At 43.9% G+C, this 26,487-nt stretch overlaps 2 protein-coding genes across 2 annotated transcripts in view; one reads left to right on the plus strand and one right to left on the minus strand.

Moving 5' to 3' along the window:
- The window catches only part of ZNF804B (zinc finger protein 804B), a 440,396-nt gene that overhangs the window by 307,114 nt on the left and 106,795 nt on the right, over window positions 1–26,487 (plus strand). The window lies entirely within an intron of this gene.
- On the minus strand, window positions 21,561–21,819 carry LOC120941789 (MICOS complex subunit Mic10-like). The gene has a single exon (XM_040355472.1). It carries the CDS (start codon window positions 21,810–21,812, stop codon window positions 21,561–21,563), a length of 252 nt encoding a protein of 83 aa, XP_040211406.1. The 5' UTR covers window positions 21,813–21,819.

Below are 26,487 nucleotides of genomic sequence, written 5' to 3' on the forward strand. Positions count from 1 at the left end.
TTACCCGACGGAGCATGCGCAGTACGTCCGGCGCGGGAGCGCGCCTAATCACGCCTTGCGCCGGACACATTTAAGTTACACCGACGCAAATTTCAAGGTAAGTGCTTTGTGGATCGGGCACTTAGGTAGAAATTTTGCGGCGGTGTAACTTAAATCGGAAGATTTAAGTTACGCAGGATATTTGTGGATCTGGCCCTAAGTTTTTTCTAACAGGAATAACAATTTGTACACAAGTGTCACTGAACTGCCCCAGAGAAAAATTGCATCTCCTTCCTGGACAGCCAGGATTGTGGTGTGTGGCAGAGCTGTGTAAATTTCAGAACTGGATCGACAAAAATACGAATTCTTTAGCAGGTAAAACAGCTCCCTTGTCAGTATTTCATCTGTATATTTATCTGTTATTTGCCTGCTATAAGCAAAGCATTTCTCTTCAGCGTACTTTTAATATTAGACTCAGTAATGTGCCTCTTTTACATATTAGCATGTAAATGATCTAAATATAATTCTATTTGACATTTGAAAAGATGATTTCTATTTATACAACAAATAACCCGACATGAAACATATGTTGGTTTTATTTGATCCATCTGTCCGTATCCACTCAGGGCCGAGCGTTCTGTACAGCACTCATCCGCAATGAGTCGAGATCAGCATCAACATCCTTGCCTGAAGGTTACCCCCCATGAAAATAGGAATTCAGGTCTCTGCTTCGGCCCACGCGAGGAAGGACAGGGTCACTTTTGCTTGCTGGAAAAAAATAGTGAAGCAAATGAAGATAAATTATGTGTGATGCCCGGCTACTGTTTGTTTTGCTGCCTATTGATGTTGGGTAATTTGTGGTTTGTGCAATAAGATCTGACCTGTAAAAACCTCACAGCATTAAAAACCGGAGAGAGTTACTATTTATTCCCACAATGCACTCGACGAAGGGCCAGCATAAAAGACAGACAGAAGGCTGGAAGACTGCCAACTCACTGCTGGGATGGGGTGGGGAAGCAGAGGTACAGAAAAAGAAAGTGAAGTAGAGAATGTTCCTTCATGTGTTCCTTCATTTCTTCCTTCCTCTATTCCTTCCTTCCTTTCTCCCTTCCTATCTCTTACTTCCTTTCTCCTTTCTTTCCTTCCTCCCTTCCTATCTCTTACTTCCCTTCTCCTTTCCTTTCTTCCTTCCTCCCTCCCTACCTATATTTTTCCTTTCCGCCTCATTTTCCTTCCTTCCTTCCTTCCTTCCTTCCTTCCTTCCTTCCTTCCTTCCTTCCTTCCTTCCTTCCTTCTTTCCTTCCTTCATTCCTTCATTCCTATCTTCCTTCCCTCCCTTCTTTCCATCTTTCCTTCCTTTCTTCCTTCCCTCCATCCTCCCTCCCTTCCTAGTTTCTACCTCCTTTGCGCCTCATTTTCCTTCCTTCCTTTTTTCCTTCCTTCTTTCCTTCCTTCCTTCCTATCTTCCTTCTTTCCTTCCCTCCCTTCATTCCATCTTTCCTTTCTTTCTTCCTTCCCTCCTTCCCCCTTTCATCCTCCCTCCCTTCCTTCATAGTTTCTACCTCCTTCCGTCTCATTTTCCTTCCTTCCTTCCCTTTATCCCCCCCCTTCCTTCTTCCCCCCCTTTCATTTCATCTTCCCTTCCTAGTTTCTACTTCCGTTCCCCTCCTTTTTTCTTTCTTCCTTCCTTCCCCCCTCCCTTTCTTCCAGCCCACACTATGATATAACAGGTAAAATTTGGTTAAGGCAGGCTATACTTTCAGAACCCCATTGACGTCTATGGTACTCGAACGTTTGAATTCAAAAGTGCTCATTTTGAAGCCTAATATGCAAGTTTTTGTCGTAAAACGTCTTTGAGAACCCGGGTCTTGCCCCAGGAAACAGTATTTTTTTCTGGAGCAGTGATTTTAATGATGCTTATTAAAAAAATAAAAATAATTCCTTTTAACCACTTAAGGACCGCCTCCTGCACATTTACATCGGCAGAATGGCACGGCTGGGCACATGTACGTACAGGTACGTCCTGTGCTAGTACCCAGCCTTGGTCCGACTCGAATACGAAGCTCATCCCTATTGCTGGCTATAGTCGGCAGCACTGATCATTTGGGAAACACCCAACAGGCTAGACCATACATGGATTAAAATTCATCTGGTCCCTGCTGAAACCAGCCAAATTTCGATCCTTGTTTGACCCTACTTTCCTTATTGCCTTCCTTCCTTTCTATTTTCCCTATTGCCTTCCTCCTTCTTTCTTTCATTCCTGCCTTCCTTTCTTCCTTCCCCTCTACCATTTTTCCTTCCTTCCTTCTTTGCAGACCATACCATGATGAGGTTAAAAAAAGACACAAAATGTCAGCGTTACATTGTATATCCCTGTTGCCCTGTATGTTGTGGTCGGTCAGGTGCTTATCTCCATTAAATGGAAAAAAGGAACCGATTCCTCCATCCACACTTTCAATGTGGAAATCACTGCCGCCGAGCTATTGGAGGTTTCCTGCTGGCAGAATACAATGATCAGTGCTGCTGGCTATTGTTGGTGGCACTGATTGTTCAGGAAAAACCATATAGGCTGATCGATAGATTGACTTTTGTACTACCAGCTAGGTCATATATGGATTAAAATTTGGACATGTTCTGCTAAACGGGCCCAATTGTGATCTATGATTCAGTTTTAGAAAGGCCTCCTTCCTTTCTCTCTGATTTCCGTATTGCATTCCTTCCTTCCTAATTTCTGAATTGCTCTGCTTCCTTCCTTTCGTTTTTCCTTCTGTCCTTCCTTACTTCCTTCTGTCCTTCCTTTCTTCTTTCTTTCCTTCCTTCCTTCCTTTCTTCTTTCTTTCCTTCCTTTCTTCCGTCCGTCCTTCCTTCCTTCCTTCCTTCCTTCCTTCCTTCCTTCCTTCCTTCCTTCCTTCCTTTCTTCCTTCCTTCCTTTCTTCCTTCCTTCCTTATGTCCTTCCTTCTTTTCCTTTCCTTTCTTACTCCCTTCCTTCCCCCCTCCTTTTCTTCTTGCCTACACCATGATATAACAGGTAGAATTTGGTTAAGAGAGGCCATCCTGGAATATTCTCCTGTGCGGCAGCTTTATTATAAGAAGCTCAGTGTTCTGTAATGTGATATGTGACACGATAAAACTTCTGTCTGGAGAAAATCATACGTTACTCGCACCTGACCACGATCACAGTGTCTGAAAGTAAATGAGTCTGACATTTCAGCGTATTAGGATGGGAAGGTTACTCCTAATGGGAAAAGGGATCACTTTTAAGCTTTTACAATAAACACCAAAAATACCAGCAGTCAACCCCTTTTAACCCTGACTTCAGAAAAAAACATGTACAGTTCAGCAAAGCCCAGGCTTAATTCTCAAAAAAAAAAAGAATCTTAGAGTTGTTTTTGATTTTTGTTCTACTGGAAATGCAGAAATAAAAGAACAGTTACACATACAAAGAACCTTAACCCAATGCGTTCAGCCTGCACAGGCTATGTCTTTGGTGATTTGTAACAATATTTTATTTGCTATCTCTTTGCTCTCATTACCTAAGGCCCCTTTCACATTTGCGGCGCTATTCGGCCGCTAGCGGGGCGGTTTTACCCCCAGCTAGCGGCCGAGAAAGGAAGGACAAACTTTTACCTTTTGCACTGACGTCACCGCGTTTTTACGTTTGGAGGAAGGGCTCCTAGTGCCGGCCGGCAAAATATACTGTGTTTTATTACGTGACTTGTGTAAGTACGTTTTTATCTCTTTATGGAATACATTTTAAAACTGAGTTACGCTATTGGTCTGTCTCTCTTTATCCACCTATTACTGAGGATCTGCCCTGGTGCGAGGTCGTGATCGTCCATCGCTTGTCTGGTCCGGAACTTCCTTTGGCTTGGTGTCCGTTCCCGTGGATGGATTGTCTATGTGCCCATTAACCCCTTGGTTGCGGTAAGCGGCTTTCCAAAAGGTGGTGGTCTCCTCACAACCAGCTCATTCACGGTGGTGGTGTTCTATTTACTACGGGGTCTGCCTCGATCCCTCAATCAGTATTTTGGGACTTTAACATCATTTATTTTTAACCAGTTTATTTAGTAATTTTCCTCGGTTCAAAGACTTTTTGATATTGGCATTCTATGCTCAGTCCTTTAATTTTTTGGCGCAATTTATTTTTTCCATTATGTTATGTATGCTTATCACATTTTTATTGCTGCCTTGATTCTTTTACTTGTGTGTTAGCGCAGTTTTTTTCTTATATAAACTTTTACCATTAAAAATCTCCATAGGCGATGTTTAAAAAATTCTACAGGTTGCATGTTCTGAGTTACAGAGGAGGTCTAGTCCAGAATTATTGCTCTTGCTCTACTGATCACGGCGATACCTCACATGTGTGGTTTGAACACCGTTTTCATATGTGGTTGCTGCTCATTTATGTGTTCGCTTCTGCACGTGAGGTCGGCGGGACGGGGTGCGTTTAGAATTTTTTTTTTCTTATTTATTTTACCTTTTACTTTTTATTTTTTTTTCATTGCTGTCATTTGAAAAAATGTTCCTTTAAGACCTATGGGCGGAAGTGACGTTTTGACGTTGCTTCCGCCCTGCTATGGTATGGAGACGGGTGGGGGCCACCTTCCCCTCACTCGTCTCCATACCCAGTCACAGGGGGGCCCTCTCCCGTCGCTGATAACTGTGATCTCACGGTAAATCCGCTGCAGAAATCACCATTATCGCAAACCGGAGCGTCAGCTGAAGAAGAGGATACCGGGGTTATAATAATAATAATAATAATAATAATGCTTACACTTATATAGCGCCAATTACACCGTTGCCGATGTGTCTAAGCGCTAATAATGGTTGACATTATTACCCAACTCAATGGTACTCATTTTACCGACCTCGGAAGGATGAAAGGCTGAGTGAACCCCGCCGGGATCGAACCTGCAACCCTTGGGACACAGGCAATCACAGACTGCTGCAAAGGAGCATTAGCCCCCTGCGCTATCTTACCAGCAGCTAGCTGCTGCCATTAACAGAGATATCCCTCTTCAAACAGCCGACGTATATCGGCGTGCGGCGGTCCGGTAGTGGTTAACTGACAATTGCGCGGTTGTGCAAAGCTGTACCCAAATAAAATGTATGTCCTTTTTCCAAGAAATAGAGCTTTCTTTTGGTGGTATTTGATCACCACTGCAGTTTTAATAAGAGAAGAGGACAAAGAGTGGGAACTTCAAATCCATAGGCCACTGGACCGGCTGCAGGAGCCCGCATAGGTCAGGATTGCCGGAGGTAGGTACAGCAAGGATCGGAATAAGGGGGAGGTGGGGTGGGAAAGGGTGTACAGTTTTAGTTCATAGCCCACTCAGTGGGCCTGAGTCTGTGGAACGAAGGGCCTGCACTGCTTTACTTGAGGGTACATCCAGGAGGAGTGAAGCTGGAGAATTGTTGGAGCTTCTCTGCTGAAGAGTATCCTGGAGTGTAAAAGCTGCTGCTGGAGAACATTTCAGAAAGTCTGGTGGCTCAACTGGAATGATATTTGTGTTGCCTGACTCTGGAGTCATTTTTTTTGGGGTATCCTGTGCTGTATCTTTCTCTGAGTTTTTAGCGCCTAATAAACTCTGATAAACTTGCTAATGTGACTAGCACTCAATTTCTTCCACCCAGGTTTGCTAGCCCACCAAGCTACCTGGAGGTCCCCGACTGCCTACTTGGGGTAAGGAGGTGCTACACCAGCTGAAAGTTGACAGGCGCATTCCCATCTTCATATAGTATGTCATACCTGACAAAGGAACCTACAAGGTTTGGAAACTCATATTCACAATCAATTGAGTTGGCAAACCCATGATGTTGCTTTGACCTAACTTTCCATTGCAACGCTCTAAACATTTTTTTAGTGGGGATAACAGTGTTTTTGCCCCAAATCACCTTATTTCCACCCCTCCTAAGATATAGCTTAAGACAAAAAAGAATATTCCCCCTGGGTGGGACTTTGCAAGCCAAACACAGTGTTGGTAAAAAAATATATAATCTTTAATAGGACAAGGCATACAAAATGGCACTTGATAAAAGCATACAGTGCGCACCTGGGTGCATATAAAAGTAACAAATGTACAAGATACAAAAACAATGCCACCAAAAACAATACATGTGCCAAGAATGGCGAAAAAATGGGGAAAAACAGAACAGAAAAGCACTCTCCTAGTGGGTGATGTAAGTGTGCCCGACACGTTTCTGGTTAACAAACCGTCATCAGGGGCCACGGGAGCAGAACAGTGTGGGTTGTAGTTCAAACCACGAGGTGGACTAGGTGTGGATCCCCTTTGATTAGTTTGAGTTCAATCCAAGAGTTAAGTGGGGGTGGAGTAGCGTCCGAGCATCCCTTCTAGCCAGAGGGGTGGAAAATAGGGAGGGCCCAGGACCTGCCGGTATTTAGCCAGCCAAATAGTGTCCTGCCCAGTTCCAAGAACTCGTCCTTTATCCAATTCCCCTTTGAGGTATAATTAGACCTAGGGCACTCAGATGGGTCCAGTGGTGAACTGTGGCGTTATCCCAGCAGAGTAGGTGCCTAGCATATGTATTATTAAGCCAAAGGGGCTTCAGGTTCTGTTCCATAATTTATGAGTCTCTGTGCAGTGGAAGTCATATTCAATCCTTTCCTGTTCTTTAAACTTTTCTACAGAGAAAAGTCCGCTCAGCTTGACTTGTTAACAGGTCTTCTGTCCTTTGTTTAATGATCTGTTTCACATCTATGATTGCTTCTTAAGCTGAATAATTTTACTTTTAAAACTCTTAAACTACTCCTTCTAATGTTTCTGAATATTCATGAAAAGTCCAGGAAGCATAAAATGACTTGGATATTGCAGATGAGTAATAAGATGTGAGGCTTTCAGAGAAGCAGATCTATTATCACGGGACACAATGGAGAATGTGTTCTGTAGCATACTGTAGGTTCATGTCCTTGACTTATCAGAGTGCGATGTGAGTGCAACAGGACCACCAATACTGTGCTCTGGTACTGCAGTAGGGTCTTATACGGTATATATATATATATATATATATATATATATATATATATATATATATAGCACTAACCCCGGAGGAACTGCTGGATTTTTGGGCGGCATATTACCTCATGCCTCCTCCGAATTCCTAGGGGTGAATGATGCGTATTGCATATAGTAGAAGTAAAGGAATGTCCACGACAGGTGGAGATATTCCTCCTTGGATGAGTTCCGTCTGGATCTCCTTCAACTTGTCGCCCAGGTACCGACTAAGGCGTTTTTCCGGCGTAAAGATAAACCACCAAGATGGTGCAACCCATGCAAGGTATGGACGACGAAACAGCCGTCGTATTTTACGTCGTTTGCGTAATCGTACGTGAATGGGGCTGGGCGTAGGTTACGTTCACGTTGAAAGCGACGTGATTCTGAGCATTCGCGCGCATGCGCCGTACCAATGGCCCTCATTTACATGGGGTCACGGTTACTTTACATGTAGCACGCCCACTACCTGCCTAATTTGAATTAGGTGGGGTTACGCCGGCCCATTTCCGCTACGCAGACGTAACTTAGGGAGCAAGTGCTTTGTGAATACTGGCCTTGCCTCACTATGTTACGTCGGCGTAGTGCTACGCCGGCCAGAAGATACGCCAATCTACCTGAATCTGGCTATTTATATTTATATATTTTTTTGCAAATTAAATAGAACATTCTAATGAAATGTATGGTAACTTAATAACTGTGATAATAACAGGGTGGATTTGATTTAAATCAAGTCGATTTAAATCACTAGTAAAATAGCTTGATTTAAATCAACTCGATTTAAAGGGGTTGTAAAGGAAAACATTTTCCCTAAATAGCTTCCTTTATCTTAGTGCAGTCCTCCTTCACTTACCTCATCCTTCCATTTTGCTTTTAAATGTCCTTATATCTTCTGAGAAATCCTCACTTCCTGTTCTTCTGTCTGTAACTACACACAGTAATGCAAGGCTTTCTCCCTGGTGTGGAGAAAGCCTCTTGAGGGGGCGAGCAGGAGTGTCAGGACGCCCACTAACACACAGCTCCTTTCTCTATCTGCAAAGGACTTGCCTGCTTGCCCCCTCCCCCCTCAAGATTCTTTCTCCACACCAGGAAGAAAGCCTTGCATTACTGTGTGTAGTTACAGACAGAAGAACAGGAAGTGAGGATTTCTCAGAAGAAAGAAGCAAAGGACATTTAAAAGCAAAATGGAAGGATGAGGTAAGTGAAGGAGGACTGCACTAAGGTAAAGGGAGCTATTTGGGGAAAAAAAAATTCCTTTTCAACCACTTCAGCCCCGGACCATTTGGCTGCCAAATGAACGGGCCACTTTTTCTGATTCGGCACTGCATCGCTTTAACTGACAATTGCACGTTTGTGTAAACAAAATTGACATCCTTTTTTTTCTCCCACAAATAGAGCTTTCTTTTGGTGGTATTTGATCACCTCTGAGGTTTTTATTTTTTGCGCTATAAACAAAAATAAAGCGACAATTTAAAAAAAAAGCAATATTTTTAACTTTTTGCTGTAATATATATCCCCCAAAAAAGTATAAAAAATTATTTTTTTCCTCAGTTTTGGCCGATTTGTATTCTTCTACCTATTTTTGGTAAAAAAAAAAATCGCAATAAGCGTATATTGATTGGTTTGCGCAAAAGTCATAGCTTCTACAAAATAGGGGATAGAATTATGCCATTTTTATTAATATATATATTTTTTTACTAGTAATGGCGGCGATCGTCGATTTTTATTGTGACTGCAAAATTATGGCGGACATATCGGACACGTTTGACGCTATTTTGGGACCATTCACATTTATACAGCGATCAGTGTTATAAAAATGCACTGATTCCTGTATAAATGTGGCTGGCAGTGAAGGGGTTAACCACTAGGGGGCTAGGAAGGGTTTATGTGTGTCCTAGGGATGTGTTCTAACTGTGTGGGGGCGGGGCTTACTGTGACACGGCACTGATCACTGCTCCTGATGAGAGAAAGCAGACGATCAGTGCCCTGTCACTAGGCAGAATGGGGAGATGCCTTGTTTACACTGGCCTCTCCCCGTTCTGCAGCTCTGTGACCCAATCGCAGGACACCGGCGGACATCGAGTCCGCTGGTCCCGTGGGCACGGCCACGAAGCTCGCGGCAAGGGTGTACTTTATATACGTCTCTTTGCGCAGCCGTGCCATTCTGCCAACGTATATCAGCGCAAGCTGATCTTTAAGTGGTTAAAGAGGAACTGTCATCTCTGTCCAGGAGTGGCTCCACCTCAGACCCGCTGTTGACTCACCGACAGTCCCATTTACTTTAATGGGATGGCTGGTAAAGTGGCAGTGACACAAGGTGAGGAACATAGTGGTGGGAGCAGGTGAGTGGATGCCCGCTAACAGGCGCTGCCATGATGGATCTAAAATGACAGGTGCTCTTTAAATGTAAGGACTCATTCTTGCTGGTAGTTAGAATCTTTAATATTTGTAAACAGAATGAAGGTTTCCTATTTAGAATAATAAGCTGTCAGGTTAGTTAAACAGCGATATCAGAACCGAATTTCGGGGAAACACGGTAGTTTGTATTTTTTTTTATTTAGCCAAAAGATAGATTTTTTCTTTCCACATGTTTTTCCGGGGTTCGTGATAAATCCTGAAGTTAACAGAGCTCAATACCTCAAGCAAAATTCATACCTTTTAGTGAATGAGTCAGAGTAGTGACTCCTCCCCTCTATTCCCTTCCAACAGTTCTGGAAATTGTATGCCAAGGATGCATTATTAAATGTTTATTTGTAAAATTACATTCTCCCCTTTCTATAGTTTCACAAATAGAGGGGTATTCGCCTTTAACTTACCATCTCTAATCCCCCCCGCTGGACAATTTCCTCCAGCATTCTCACTCTATTTCTCAGCACAGGGAGCTCTACTGTACAACGGTGTGGTGTGACTCTGTCAGGCATTTCCTATTTACTCTGTAATATGGTAACAAGCTGTCAAACGCTTTTCCATCAAAACTCAGTGGGAGAAAAATTCCTCTAGTGAAATCTCACTTCCTGGTAGATATATTGAAAAAACAAGAGCTGTCATTGTAGACCTCCAATGTTCACATAAAGCTTTGTTTACTATTTTATTTTTTGGGGGAGGGGGGGGATAAATTAATAAAGGCAGAAATGCCTTTTTGGAGAAAATGCTGCTTCAGTTCACTTCCGTACTGTTCATAATATAAATATATATATATATATTTATATTTATTATTTATGTATATGTATATGTATATATATATATATATATATATATATATATATATATTTATATATATATACACACACACATAAATAATATGTGTATATATATATATATAATTCATACTATGCAGTCACAGCTACATTTGTTTAGTTCTGTAATAATCATTATTACATTATAAAGTGTATTTTATAATGCAAGCAGATTAAGTAGCCAATTTTGTCTTGCGAACAGTCTATTGCAGTCCCTGTACAACATAGCTCAGATCTTTACTGCAGTGCCCATGTGTTCACAAGAAGATAGAAAATAAGGAAATTGAACTAGGTGGCACTGATTTACAGCACTGCTGCAAGAAACAAAAGGGAACTTAACCCTTTCATGCCTAAGCCTATTGCTGACATTTGTTGCTTACAAGTTAAAGTGGTTGTAAACCCTTACAGACCACTTTGACCTACAGGTAAGTCTAGATTAAGGCTTACCTGTAGGTGCAACAAATATCTCCTAAATCTCCATGGTTTAGGAGATATTTACAAATCGTCGTACGGAGATTTCTTCTGCGCATGTGCCAGAGTTAGAAAGGGCACGCTGTGCTGTTTCTAGCTCGGGTCACGCCGTGACTGGCAGCTCCCGCGCGCATGCGTGCCGTGACGTCACACGACTTCGGCCAGTTACATAGCCGGAGTTCGCGGCCCCTGGAAGGAAGATGGGTGAAGAATGGATGCTCACTGCCAGCGAGGAAGATGGGGACATTGCAGGCTTCTCCTGCAGGTAAGTGTCACACAATGGTCTACTATGTGATGCATAGTAGCCCATTATGCTTTACCTTTGCAGGGAAACAAAGAGGAAGTAAAACACATCAGAGTTTACTTCCTCTTAAATTTGTTGCTAGAAAATTACTTAGAACCCCCAAACTGCTATATATTTTTCAGCAAAGATCATAGAGAATAAAATGGCGACCATTGAAATATTTTATGTCACGCGGTATTTGCGCACCAGTCTTTCAAACGCAATTATTTGGGAAAAATAGACACTTTCATGAATAATAAAAAAAAAACGAAACAGTTAACCCAATCTTTTTGTATGTGTGATTTGATTTTTTTTTTTCTTATTTATTTATTTACATTATCCCAGTGTTGCCAACGTACCAGATTGAAATTTACTGGCACGACACCTGAAATTTACTGGCGCAGCCACGTTTTTACTGGCATTTTACAAACGTTACTAAATTACATTTTTAGGTGCAAATTTCAGTATTTAGGCTACAAACAAGTATGCTAGGCAAATAGCAATGTGATTTAAGGTAGATATTAAGGTAAAACACATATTTTTGTTATTTTCGATATAATAAGGGCAAATTATTTAGTCACATCACCCCCTGCCTCCGCCCTCCTCTGCCACCAACACCCCCTGCCTTCACCCCCCTCTGCCACCAACATCCCCTGCCTTCACCCCCTCTGCGGTGCTACAATCTCCCCCTGCCTCCAATCTCCCCCTGCCTCCAATCTCCCTCTGCCTCTAATCTCCCCCAGGCCCCCTGCCTCCATCGTTCCCTGCCTCCATCCCCCTCTTTGGTGCCACCAACAACTCCTGTCTCCATCCCCCACCCTCTGCGGTGCCACCACCCCCCTCTGCGGTGTCACCAACACCCACTGCCTTCACCCCCCCTCTGCAGTGCCACAATCTCCCCCTGCCTCCAATCTCCCTCTGCCTCCAATCTCCCCCAGGCCCCCTGCCTCCATCGTCCCCTGCCTCCATCCCCCTCTTTGGTGCCACCAACAACCCCTGTCTCCATCCCCCACCCTCTACGGTGCCACCACCCCCCTCTGCGGTGCCACCAACACCCCCTGCCTCCAATCACCCCCTGCCACTAACACCCACTGCCTCCAATCTCCCCCTGCCCCCAATCTGCCCCTGCCTCCATTGCCCCCTGCCTCCATCCCCCTCTGCGGTGCCACCACAGCCACCATCACCCCCTGCCTCCAATCTCCATGCGCAGTTCCAAGCCGAACCGATCTCGGCTATTTTTACTGGCACATTCCCGTTTTTACGAACTGTCCGTAAAAATACGGACGGTTGGCAACACTGCATTGTCCTTTAAAAAAAAAAAAAAATCGGATCACATTTATTGCTGTCACGATAAATGTAAACATCCCTTGTGACATTTGTTGCTTACAAGTTAAAATCCGCTTACTGTATATTTTCTCTTTTTCGGACGATTCTCTATAAGCCATAGGGATGGTTGTGCGTGAAAATCCCAGTTTTTAAAAAACTCAGACCAGCCCGCCTGGCACCAACAGCCATGCCACATTCAAAGTCACTTAAATCCCCTTTCTTCCCCATTCTGATGCTCAGTTTGAACTTCAGCATATCGTCTTCACCACATCTAGATGCCTAAATGCATTGAGTTGCTGCCATGTGATTGGCTGATTAGCAATTTGTGTTGCCAAGCAATTGAACGGGTGTACCTAATAAAGTGGCCGGTGAGTGTATGTGTATTTCATAGCTCAGCTTTAGGAAATGCAGAGCCATTCCATGATAATACATTACCTTTGCAGTCAGGCGAGGCCGAGTCTCCTGGAAAAAAGATATCATTATAACCGATTTACTCTCTGAACAATATTTATTTCGCATTTTGCTTACAAAGCATCTTTGCGTCTTGCAGCATTTTCCTAACGAGCGGCCAGGGTAAGGTAATGACTAGTTAGTCCATTTGAGAGACACAGAAGAATAATTAGGACCCTGACAATTTATTATGCACAGCCAAAAAGAGACACTCTTATGACACACAATTTAGTGCATTATAAAAATAGGAACATGGCTATTAATCGACAATGGAAGTAATAATCCTTTGATTACAGTGGCTAAAGGCCATCCTTTAATGGATTTTACTTGTCACTTTTAATTCTTCCTAATCTTAGTCTGCCTTCATTATATGGCTTTGTCATCCTGATAGCTTCTCTATCATCAGCTAAATGGGTTTTCTTCTCCAAAGGCAAAAACAAACAAAAAAATAAATAAAAAAAATAAATAAATAACGGTAGTCATTTTTGATTTTTTTTTTTCAAGGACATAACAAATTTTTCTTTTCCACCTGTCACCTTTCTTTACCAAAGTGCTGTACATAATGGGGCTTTTATTTTCTGCTGTTCTGTATAATCGACTAGCAAAGCTTTGTTTTAATCTCCCGTGATTTAATCCAACTAGTCAAGGCAACAAACAGTTGGCTCATCGGGTTACACAAGTCTGACCTCTCGGTGTACACTTCTTCAGCAGAGAATTCCCCTTCGAAACTTCCCAAGCTGTGACTAATGACAAAGGTACCCACATTTATTTATTACTGAGGATGGTTGTTTCACATTAGCTAAAAACAGGCAGGGCAAAAGGGAAAGCTGCCCCGGGCCCAGTCATTGTTCTGGGGCCAAAAAGGGGAAGGGAAGAAAGAAAGAAAGAAAGAAAGAAAGAAAGAAAGAAAGAAAGAAAGAAAGAAAGAAAGAAACGAAGGTAGAAAGAAAGGAAGAAAGGAAGGAAGAAAAGAAGGAAGGAAGAAAAGAAGGAAGGAAGAAAAGAAGGAAGGAAGAAAAGAAGGAAGGAAGAAAAGAAGAAAGGAAGAAAAGAAGAAAGGAAGAAAAGAAGAAAGGAAGAAAAGAAGAAAGGAAGAAAAGAAGAAAGGAAGAAAAGAAGAAAGGAAGAAAAAAAGAAAGGAAGAAAAGAAGAAAGGAAGAAAAGAAGAAAGAAAAGAAGAAAGGAAGAAAAGAAGAAAGGAAGGAAGGAAGAAAAGAAGAAAGGAAGAAAATAACCCGACGAGAAAACTGTGGGGGAAAAAAAGAGAACATGTTTTCTTTTTTCCCCGCCAGGATTCCCGGTGGACTTTTACCTGTCGGGAAAACCGCTCGTGTGTATGCTTTCCAGAGGGGAAAAAAAACGTGCATGCTCAGAATCAAGTATAAAATGGGAGCGCTCGTTCTGGTAAAACTAGCGTTCATAATGGAGATATCACATTCGTCACGCTGTAACGGACTGAAAATCACGAAAAACTGAAAAGCGCAAATCGTCTCTCACCAAACTTTTACTAACACGAGGATCAGCAAAAGCAGCCCAAAGGGTGGCGCCGCTTGAATGGAACGTCCCCTTTATGGTCCTGTCGTATGTGGTGTACGTCACTGCGCTTTGGAATGGGTGGTATTTGGCCTGAACGTGTGTATGCAGGGCAGGCTTGAGAGGAATCCCGTCAGGGAAAAACTTTGTTTTTTTTTCCTGCCGAGAAAAACGGTCGTGTGTACGAGGCATAAGAAATGGACATTGATAATTTTTTTTGCTGAAGTTTTGGGCGAGTGGGCTGTGTTTCCTGTATTCATCTCATGGATTCCTTTCCAGGTCTAAGTGGATGGGGCCTTTAAGGAAACTTGAGATAGTGAAGTATTTGGAGCACTGAACCAAAGTCATTACATTTGCTGAATGTGCTCTGCCAGTATGGCTGTGGATCCTCTAGTGACAGATGCGATCATACCGGCAGAGAAAGGTGTCTGATGCACATTTGGAGATGTGTTGTGCTATAATTAAGCTTTCCGACTTTAGTAGTAATACGGGAGACGCAGAGCGCACAGTCGTCCTAAGATTTACCGTGTTGTGTGCAATTTCACATCTAAGGCAGAAACAATTTCGCCCACTATAAAAATGTAATTTGTTTTCTCCTTCAAGAAGCAAAGTAATAGCACCTGGATGGGAATTGTCAAGCTTCCTTTTTGTCATCGTTGTGTGGAATGTAAATCCAAAAATACTTTTATCTTTTTTTTTGTGCAGTGACCAAAAAGTGAGTCAAGAAAGCTTGAAGAGCTGGACTTAGAGGCCCTTTTGATTTTTTTGATTTTATCGGATAGCGAGAAAGAGCGTTCACGCTATGCGATTTTGTAGAGCAATCTGCTCGTGATTTCGCATGTCGCACAGGGCCAGCCCATTCACTTAAAAGGGCTACATGTCCTTATCGCCGGCCTCTTTTTCGGGGTGACAAGCTTCTCGTGATTTTGAAAGGTGTGGATTGCTGCACAATCCTGTTGCACAACAATTGTGCCAGAGTCTCAAAAAGTTGAGGATGCCTTTAAGGCCTCGTACACACGACCGGACATGTCCGCTAAAACTGGTCCGCGGACCAGTGTCAGCGGACAGATCCGATCGTGTGTACAGGCTAGCGAACAGATTTCCAGCGGACAAATGTTTCTTAGCATGCTAAGAAACATGTCCGCTGGAAAGCTGTCCGGCGGACATGACCGCTGGTTAGTACACCTAACCAGCGGACAGATATTTCCCGCATGCGTCAAATGGATTTGACGCATGCGTGGAAGTATTTTACTTCCTGGTTTGGTGACGTGGCGGCGTCAACCAGCTGCATGGGGGGCCCCTGCACTTTTCCCAAAGCAGCTGGTACTTGAGCCCACGCTGCCCCGAAATTGGGGGCCCCATGATGGCACTGAGAGTGATGGGGGGATATCTGGGGTGTAGAGGGGTCAGAGTGCTGGAGAGGCATCAATCTAGCAGATATATTATATGCACAGGACAGCTTTATTACTTTATGTATGTAGTATTTTCCCACTGTTTCTTTGCTGTATAGAATGATTGTTCATGTAGTTAGTGCAGAGCTCCACCCAAAATGTGCCTCCTACCTACTTGATGTCTGTTAACCTGCACTGTCTCCATTGTAGGGGCCCCAGAGCATTACTTTGCCCAGGGGTTCATGATGCTATTAAAGCGGGGGTTCACCCTTAGAGGGCACTTTTCCCCCTTAGATTCCTGCTCGTTTTTACTAGGGGAATCGGCTATTTATTTTAAAATATGTGCAGTACTTACCCGTTTACGAGATGCATCCTCTCCGTCGCTTCCGGGTATGGGCTAAGGGAATGGGCTTTCCTTCTTGAGTGACAGTCTTCCGAGAGGCCTCCGACGGTTGCATCCATCGCGTCACGATTTTCCGAAAGAAGCCGAACGTCGGTGCGCAGGCGCAGTATAGAGCCGCACCGACGTTCGGCTTCTTTCGGCTACGAGTGACGCGACGGATGCGACCGTCGGAAGCCTCTCGGAAGGCTGTCACTCAAGAAGGAACGCCCGCTCCCGAAGACCCATACCCGGAAGCGACGGAAGAAGATGCAGCTCGAAAACGGGTAAGTACTGCTCATATTTTAATACAAATAGCCGATTCCCCTAGACCGAACGAGCAGGAAGCTAAGGGGATAAAAAATTTTTTTTTACAAATGGGTGAACTCCCGCTTTAAGAAGGCCCTGATCCCCTCCCCCCAAAAAGTGACAAATGTGGCAGGGGAGGGAGGGTGCAAAGTACAGGACGTCATATGATGTCCTACGGTAGGGAAGTGGTTAAACGAGGAGAATCGGTATTTAAATGGTGAGCATTGGAAAACATGGGGAACGACTTGTCATGCGACTCTGATGTCCGTAGTTGCATGACAAGTGTAAATGGAGCTTCAGATGCAGCGAAGAATGAAACAAATGTAAAGGAATTTTATAACAAAAAAAAACCTGTCAACTGTTTATGATACATACAGTAGTGCTTTACCAAACTGGATGTCATTCAGTTAGGATTTATATCTACGTTAATCCTGGATGTTATTTCATTATGTGCAACTGGTACAAAATACGTGAAAAAGACCCAGAGAAGTGCATCTGGTTTTCCAGATTGAATTTCCGGGACACATACAGTACATTGCAGGGCATGGCATACAAAGAAGTATTGATGTGCCATCGGGGATTACCAGTCTCTCCTATTAGCTTTGCAGTAACAAGCTATTTGGCGTGGAATTCTTCCTCTCGTTTTACAACTTCGCCCCCTTTCCCCATTTTGTTTACCCAGACAATGACATACGTTTCTTCCCTGCGCTTTCTGTAAGTGGGAAATGCAGAGTGTTTGGTCCTCTAATTAAAGCGGCTTCTATTCCCCTGCTCTGTGTGGATGGCGGATTTCTGCTGAGACATTCAGTCATAAAGCTGGGCTGACATGATAAATAATGTATGTCTTCTTATTGCTGGGTGTTCACAACACCCTCTATGGCTCCCCAGCCCATTCACAACAGCCAGTCGTAGCGCCAGGCTTTAAAAATAGTAATTGGTTTTCGGAATGTACATGTGTTACTTACAGGAGGTCGGTACCAGGCCGGAGCGCAGCTGTTATTGCTGCCGCTCCATCATCGGCCTTCAGAGGAGCAAATTGTGCAGCTGCTTTTTTGCTAATGTTGTACATGGAACAGGGGTTTGATGTATCCTGCAGCAGCCAATGAAATGGCAGCTTTCAAAATTGAATTGTGTAGACAATTCAATTGTGAATGTCTGATGTGGGTGACTGCATAGAAAAGATAGATAGATAGATAGATAGATAGATAGATAGATAGATAGATAGATAGATAGATAGATAGATAGATAGATAGATAGATAGATAGACTGGAATGGTTAGATAGATAGATAGATAGATAGATAGATAGATAGATAGATAGATAGATAGATAGATAGATAGATAGACAGTTAAACATCCTGAAGACAGGACTGCTGTTAGAAACCATAGGGCCCCATACAGAACCTGACACGGGGACCCATACAGCCAATGCTTCAGTTACGAAAGAACTATTTTATATATGTTATTTAAAAAAAAAATGGCTTCTGTGGCCATTCAACTCCAAGATTAAATTTGACATTTGGATGTTTGTGTGGCCTGGGAAATTGTTGTTTCGGGGTATTGGTAACATTTCAGCCTCGGTGTCTACATTCCTTTATGCCGCGTACACACGTTCGGAATTTCCGACAAGAAAAGTTCGATGTGAGCTTTTGGTCAGAGATTCAGACCGTGATTAGGCTCCATGGGACTTTTTCTGTCGGAATTTCCTACAGCAAAAATTTGAGAGCTGGTTCTCAATTTTTCCGACAAGAAAAGTTCTTCCGACGTACAAAAAACACGCATGCGCGGAATCAAGTCGACGCATGTTCGCAAGCATTGAACTTCTTTTTTCTCGACTCGTCGTAGTGTTGTACGTCACTGCGTTCATGACGGTCAGAATTTTGTGTGACCGTGTGTATGCAACACAAGTTTGAGCCAACATTCCGTCGGAAAAAAAATCCACGTTTTTCTTGTCGGAATTTCCGATCGTGTGTACGCGGTATAGGTCATGATGTCTGATGGAAAGAGAGTGGGTCACTGTCTTGTATAGAGATAGTGCTGAAATAGTCAGAGATCCGTAACAGGCCATGTCGGGCATCTTCATAGACCCCCAGAGACCCAAAATGTTCTATTCTGTACGAACTGAGTGGATAGTTAGGTGGATAGATAAGTCTGTCTTACTTTATATACTTTAGCAGAACGCTCTGACAGAAGAAACATCTCCCGTAACACACACCGTTAATCTGTATCAGATGCCTTAATTGAATATCAATATGCAATAAAGTATTTTCTAAATCTCACTGCCTGCATACAGGATTTGCTAGTAAAAACGGCCGATGCAGTCTAGACCTTAACGATGCAGGCGCCGCAGAAGGTCAGAACTCAAATGAACAACAGTAAAATGTCGTACCGCTGAAAAAAAAGCACCATTAACATAAGTAAAATATTGATTGGTTGCGTCACATAGTAGATTCAGAGCTGGCATATACGTGAACGTGTGAAACCTTCAAAACACAGGAAGCAGAAGGTGATGTTCACTGTCATTATCACTTTTGTCTGGAGCAAAGCTTAAGGTGTGTTTTTTTTGCTGTAGAGTGCAATCCCACCTTTGAGTATTTTTTTTTTTTTTTATCAATTACCGGTACTTTTACTTTTTTTGTTGGGTTAGAATTTGCATATCATTGGAATTACACAAAATTAAAAAAAATATTAGGAAGATTTACTCGTATTACGTCAATACCTAAGATCTACAATATACATATGAACATCCAAAGTCAACAACACGACCTTCTTATTAAATTGGATTTGGATTTAGATGTTTCTCTAGTCAAAGGAACGAGAAGAGAGATTTTAATACCAATTTAACGAAATGCCAATGGATTGGATAAATGCAAGGTTAGAGCGCTATTACATTCATTTTATTTTGAAAGTTCAAATTTCAAGTAAAGCAGCAACCTATAAAGAAAAATGTATCTACTGTACATACCTTCCCTGCTGCTTGCAAAATCTTCTGGCAATATCGGCACTACCATAAATGTGGATCTCCTGGTCCTCTGCAGCACTCAGTGGTTCAAGTGATGTGGGGTCAGCAGGCGCAAACACTGAGAGCAGCTGGAGACACAGGAGATCAGCACTCTTGGAACAACAAATTGTAAGATGACTTATCTTCTTTCAAATATTTTTATTAGTTTAAAACAGACATACATGGACATACGTGGATTCATTTGCAGTTGGATTTGTGAGTCTTGGGGATATTGCCATTAAAGCGGGGGTTCAAAAATGTTTTAACATTACATTCAGCCGAGTTGTCAGAATGACAATCGGCTGTTTTTTTATTTTTATTTTATCCCGAAAGAAGCCAAACATCGGTGCGCAGGCGCCGTATAGAGCCGACTCGCAGTCCGGCTTCTTTCGGCAACTCGTGACGCGTTGTATGTGACGGTCAAAAGCCTGTCAATCAATTAGGAACGCCCAGTCCTGCAGAAGACATACCCGGAAGCGGCGGTGAAAATACGGTATGTACGGGGATAAAATAAAAAAAACAGCCGATTGTCATTCTGACAACTCGGCTGAATGTAATGTTACAATTTTTTTTTTTGGGTGAACCCCCACTTTAAGGAGGGTTCTTGGGACCTGAAGGTCTGTCACTTTTAGGATCAGGTTGAACATCCTTTTCCAGAAAGGCCTTTTTCCAGAAGTTTTGGGACATTCCAACAAAATGTGGGCCATAGAGCCCACAATTTTGCACCCTCTGAAGCAGTGGGGGTTCGCGGATGGATACGGCTAATTTGGCAGGGGTGAGGTACCATCTGGTCATTAATTTGAGGCTAGCTTCAATTAGGGAAACATTCCTTATCCCCTTGTAGGCTCTAGAAAAAGAGGTCTGCCATTTTTCCAGGTCCCATTGTATTTGGAGATCATTTTCCCAAGCAGTCATGAACGGGGCTTTTGAAGACCAGCTGGGCAAGTGACTGGTAGATAATAGAGATTCCACCCCTCTGTCCTGTGGCCTCTCCGCACCATAATTCGTAAGATGTGAAGCAGGGCGGACGGGTTTTCCTTTCCAAATTTTGTGGAGAAAGGATGATTCATCTTCATCAGGCAGCATAGGCAGCAGAGAAAGTATTTACATTCTTCTTTACAGGAAGCTGCTTTGGGTGCCGAAGTTACATTTGGGCAAATGTAGGTGCCTGCTGCACAGGAATATAACCCTTTTCATAATATTCATGTCATTACAGCTCTGTAGACCAGCTATTCTCAAGCAGGGTTCAGTGGAAATCTAAGGTTCCTCCGGAAATTTTTAGGATTCTTGGAGCTGTGGCTCATTGATCTCCCATTTGGTGGTGCTTGCATAGTTCCAGGGTCAACACCACTTGGTAAAACCAGCAGTATGAGAGCAATTGGCTTTAGTAAGGGTTTTACTGAGACCTACGAACCATTTTTGAGGGTTCCTCTGGAATAAAAAAAGTTAAGGAAGGCTGATATACATGCTGAATGGAGATAAGAACTCTTGATACTACACTGTGCCAGGTGGATGACCAGATGTCTACACTCCAAGAATTTTTGTAAGTGACAGCTTTTATTTAAGAGACATTGTTGTCTTGCCACCCTTGCCATTCCTTGCTCTAACACAGCTGGCATGCTGACACTTAGGGGGAGTGGTAATGTCACTCCCTCTGTTGTGTGACAATGCTGTGGTCTAGCAACTGGCTGGTAGACCAAAGCACTGTCATACAGGAGGAGGTCACATGCTCTCCATACTTGAAAGCACTGGGTATTGTCCTTGTTGCAAAACATACATATATTTTTCTTCCATGTCGGGACCTCACTAAGGCAGGCCATAATTATGTAATTTTTTTTTTTGCAACTATGGGTTGCAGGAAAGAATATTGCTCAATTTTCCCATCAACACAGTGTTGATGGGGGGAAGCCCTTGTGCAAAGCTATTGTGATCTTTCGACGGGAAGGTGGGGGGCATGGGAGCCGTCTTTGCTGGGAGAACACCATGACTAGTGGTAAGAATCTTTTTTTTTTTTTTTTTTTTACATTTTCTTTATTGTCCCAACATCTCCGATATTAAATATACAACAAAATAGTTGTAGTTGTGCCCAGAAGAGCCAGAGAAGTTGGCTGCTGTCGTGAACGTGACGAAGGCCCTTGAGGAACCGGAATTCTTGCTTGGCTTTGGTTATCTCATCTAGGGGCAACAGATCAGCTAACCGGTTTGTACATCTGCAGTACTCACTTTAACAAACTTCCCGTGAAGAAGGTACTTGGACATAAAGTCACTCTGGCAGTTGGAATACGCCATTCCTAAACCGATACCAGAGGAAAATGCGATGGGCCACATCCTCCTTTTGAAGAAAATGACTGAAAACATGATCCCCAAGCCAAGGCCGGCACCGAATTTGATGGCGACGTCTGCCAGGCAGCGGTCCCACTTCCTCCCGAGCTCCTTCTCCGACATGGTGACCTCCAGCACCAACTAGTGGTAATAATCTTATGCTAGAAATCATACATGCTGGTCTTACCCAAAATGATCAATGGATCAACTTGAGTACAATCAGCCTGCCCATAGAGGGATCGAATCCCTGCCAGTTCAGCAGGGATTCGAACCATCTATGGTTGGCTTAAGCAGTAAAGAAAAGATTCCAATGACTAATCCAGTTCACACAGCTTCAAAAACAAGTCAGCAGTGGCAACTCCCATATGTCTATCTTGACAGGTCCCTGTTAAATATTTAAAATAACTCCAAACGAATCCTGAAATACTGCAGACAGGAACAAACAGAGTGGCAGCTGCTATGGAAATTTGATCAGAAATAAATCCATTTATTTTTCTGTGGGGTTATCTTAATGTTATCTTGATGTTACGGAGGGTTTCTTTTATCATTTTTTAAAGATCCCATAACCAGTATTGATGATTTTTATGTTTTAGCTTCCACCCAATATTGTAATAAAATCACTTTCATGACAAAAGATAAAATGTAAAAAGCTGGGATGTAAAAATAATACATTTCGCTTTCAGTGACTCTACAAGAGGGTGACTGTATAAAACACTGCATCAATCCGCAGAACTCTGAATATTTTCAGTAAGTACTGCTTGAGAAAAACAACACTGTATGATCTAGATCAGGGGTGCCCAACCGAGGGCTACCTAAGCGACTTGGAAACCGGTCGCGGGCCACAATGAGTGGAGTGGGTGCGTTTTTTTTTTTTTTGCGGATTGGATTGGAGGTAAGCATTTGTAAACGGACACAAGTCCATTTACATCTGCTACTCCTTAGACCGCTTACACGCGGTCGATCCAAACCATTGAGAATGGTCCGACGGGCCATTTCCATCGGTTCACCGCTGAAGTGGCCCGACGGTCTGATGTGCGTACACACCATTGTTCCAAAAAACGATCGGGTCAGAACGCGGTGACGTAAAACACACAACATGCTGAAAAAAACGAAGTTCAATGTTTCCAAGCATGCGTCGACTTGATTCTGAGCATGCGCGGGTTTTGAACCGATGCTTTTCTGTACTAACCATCGGTTTGGACTGATCGGTCAGTGGTCAATCGGTTCGATTTTAAAGCATGTTTTAAAATTTTGGACTGAAGGACAATCCGTTCCGCCGGACGGAAGAAAAATAGGGTTTTCTTCCGTCCGCAAAAGCGGATCTTTGCGGACGCGGATGGTTGCGGCCGTTAGTGGATGCATCATCCGCTAACGTCTGCAATCCCATAGGGATACATTACAAGTCCGTAAACGGACTTGTAATAAACGGACCGTTTGTCCGTATGTGTGAAAGGGCCCATACTGTGCCTTTTAATGATTGTATTTGCAGAAAACTAATAAACAAAGTTTAAAAAAAAATGTTCTATTATCTTATAATGTGAACAGCAAATCCTTATTTATGTTTTCTATCTGCACTTTACTGGGTATTCAAAATGAACACAGCTACAATAGTGAAGACTGCAATAGTGCAAATAAAAAAGTATTTCAGACAGTACTGGTTTTTGTTGCAAATGCACTAAAACAGCTACAGTCATCTCAACCACTAAGACCTAAAACCGTGTTGACTTTGACTCATGCTGGGGAACATTTAGAAATGTACATTGATGAGCTTTCAATAAAATTGCTAGTTACCTGGTTGAGAGGTTCCTCAAGAGGTTTCGAGGGGTTCCTTGAGCTTGTGGCTGATTGACCTCATATTTGATGATGCCTCCATAGCTCCAAGGCCATGACCAGTGTAGATAAGATGTCCCACCTTGTTTTGTGTCTTCCCGACCATGAGTACTCACCCCTTGCTCAGGCCCGTCGCAACAGGACAGGCAAGGCAAGCAATTGCTTGGGGCCCCGAGCTAGTAAGGGGCCCCCAAGCTGGCTCGTCTGTCTGCTGCTATATTCACAGGCTCCCGCGAGCCCCCCTCCTCCCGCACGGAGAGCCGCACAGCTGAATCCTGGAGTTCAGTGCCGAAGCGTGCAGTTGCACTGAAGTCCAGGATTCAGCTGTGCGGGAGGAGGGGGGCTCGCGGGGGGGGGGGCCCCCAAAGTGGCGCGGTCACCCGGGACAGTGCAGCCGTCCCTCTCTCTCCACTGACTGCAATACAGTCACACTTCGGCCCCTCCCCTCCTCATGGCTCAATGTGTACACAGCCAGGAGGAGGAGCCGAGGAGAGACACGAGTGAGAGAGCCGTGCTGCACAGTGCACACAGTAAACAGGAGGTAAGGGGGGGAGCAGATAAGAGGTGAACGATTGAAGTGATGTGGGGGGAGAGGGTGGTATGGGGATATGTGCTGGGGAGTGATTTGAGAGGGAAGATGATATGTGCTAGTGTGTGTGTGTGGGGGGGGGGTCCGATTCCCCCCCCCCCCACTAGCACATATCATCTTCCCTCTCAAATCACTCCCCAGCACATATCCCTATACCACCCTCTCCCCCCAAATTAAAAGGTGCTTATCCCACCCTGTCCCCATCCCACCCTGTCCCCATCCCACCCTGTGCTCATCCCACCCTGTGCTCATCTCACCCTGTGCTCATCCCACCCTGTCCTTATCCCACCCTGTCCCCATCCCACCCTGTCCCCATCCCACCCTGTGCTCATCCCACCCTGTGCTCATCCCACCCTGTCCTTATCCCACCCTGTCCTCATCCTACCCTGTGCTTATCCCACCCTGTCCCTATCCCACCCTGTCCCTATCCCAAACTGTGCTCATCCCACCCTGTGCCCATCCCACCCTGTCCTTATCCCACCCTGTCCCCACCCCACCCTGTCCTCATCCAACCCTGTGCTTGTCCCCATCCCACCCTGTCCTTATCCCACCCTGTCCTTATCCCACCCTGTCCCTATCCCACCCTGTCCCTATCCCACCCTGTCCCCATCCCACCCTGTCCCCATCCCACCCTGTCCCCATCCAACCCTGTGCTTATCCCACCCTGTCCCTATCCCACCCTGTCCCCATCCCACCCTGTCCCCATCCCACCCTGTCCTTATCCCACCCTGTCCTTATCCCACCCTGTCCCCATCCCACCCTGTGCTCATCCCACCCTGTGCTCATCCCACCCTGTACTCATCCCACCCTGTGCCTATCCCACCCTGTGCCTATCCCACCCTCTGCACTCATCCCACCCTCTGCACTCATCCCATGAAAATGACAGGACAAGTCTTAAAAAGGAAGGGGTGCCCGAGTTTCACCAGGCCTAGGGCAGCACAAAACCTAAATACACCCCTGGGCGCACCACACACGAGTCTGTCCCGGCCTTCGGTAAGATCACCGCTACCGTTGGTCTGTATCCATGCGCCGCTCGTGTCCTGCCTGGCTCCCTCTCCCTTCCCTCCCTCACAGTCCGGAGCCACCAGGAGGAGGCCGCCCACCGGTTCCTGTAGGCTTTGTGTGCATGCAGGGGGGGGCCTCTATGTCCATTTTGCTTGGGGCCCCCAAATTCCTTCAAACGGCCCTGCCCTTGCTATTAACTAAATGAATGAGACCACACATGAATTGGCCTGGTATGGAAAAAGGTCCCGCCGTGTTACAAGTGGAACAAGTTGGAATTCTGGGTGCCGTCATAAGACCTACAGGCTGATAAGTTGTTTTTGTTAATAAAAAGGCTGCTATGGCCATTTGTACTCCAATTCATGTGTGATCTCATTAATTTAGTTAATAGCAAGGGGGGTGGTGAGTACTCATGGTCGGGCAGACACAAAACAAGGTACGACACCTCTCCCCCATTCTCCACCTACAATCCTTATCCCCATAGTTGCTTCTCCTTCTCACACTGTCATGCCGGCCCTGCACTATCTTTCATTTTATTCTCTCTCGCTCCGGGCCTTACTTTGTCACTTGTCAGAGTCTATCCTCTATCCACCAACATAAGGAGCATTTCCCCACTGACTTCTATTAAATTGGTTTTCGCATGAGTTCCTCAAGACCTATAAATGAATTCCTGGGTTCCTCAGGGTAAAAAAGGCTGAGAAAGGCCAATATAGAATTTGGATGAAAGGTTTGAAAGGTTTAGTGTAATATAATTAAATAATACACATATATAGAGGTCTATAAATTTGACCAGAAAGTGGGACAACTGAAGCAGAAAGAGGGGCAGAGGGATTTGGTTTAAAAAAAAGAACAATCCCTCAAAATTAGGGATATTATGGATAGTCAGGAGCTCAGAGTGACCTTTGATAGCCTCCATTTGTCACAGGTTTCCTTTATCCAAAAACGCAGTACACTATAACTAGAATTGTCCACACTGTATGCGGAAAAGAGCTTTGCGGCACTAAAGTAACCGGCTGCATTGTGTAGCCAAGACTTTAAAGAGACGTGATTTTCATGTGAGCGGTGACATAATTGTGGATAATTCCATGCACACTGAGAACATCTATTCAACAAGCCCCATGCACAAAACCTAAAGAGCAGTTCTATAAGGAGCCATGTTTATTACCTTATTTATTTTTTACTTACTCATTTGTTCCTCCCGCAGTGTATTTTTCTGCTTCTTCTTTGTATATTTTTATGTGGACCTCACGCAATTAGAAAGGAGTTTTTTAAGAGGAAAAAATAACATTTTATAATATGTTGTGTAATGCCTGGGCTACACATTTACAAAGAGAGAGAAAGCCTTTTTTCATAAATGGTTTTTCGTTTCTAGGTGCA

Source organism: Rana temporaria, chromosome 5, assembly GCF_905171775.1.
Source record: "Rana temporaria chromosome 5, aRanTem1.1, whole genome shotgun sequence".
NCBI classification, from domain to species: Eukaryota; Metazoa; Chordata; class Amphibia; order Anura; family Ranidae; genus Rana; species Rana temporaria.

Bases quoted from the DNA above. Each gene is read 5' to 3' on its own strand.
- LOC120941789 (XM_040355472.1), bottom strand. From the start codon at position 21,812: ATGTCGGAGAAGGAGCTCGGGAGGAAGTGGGACCGCTGCCTGGCAGAC.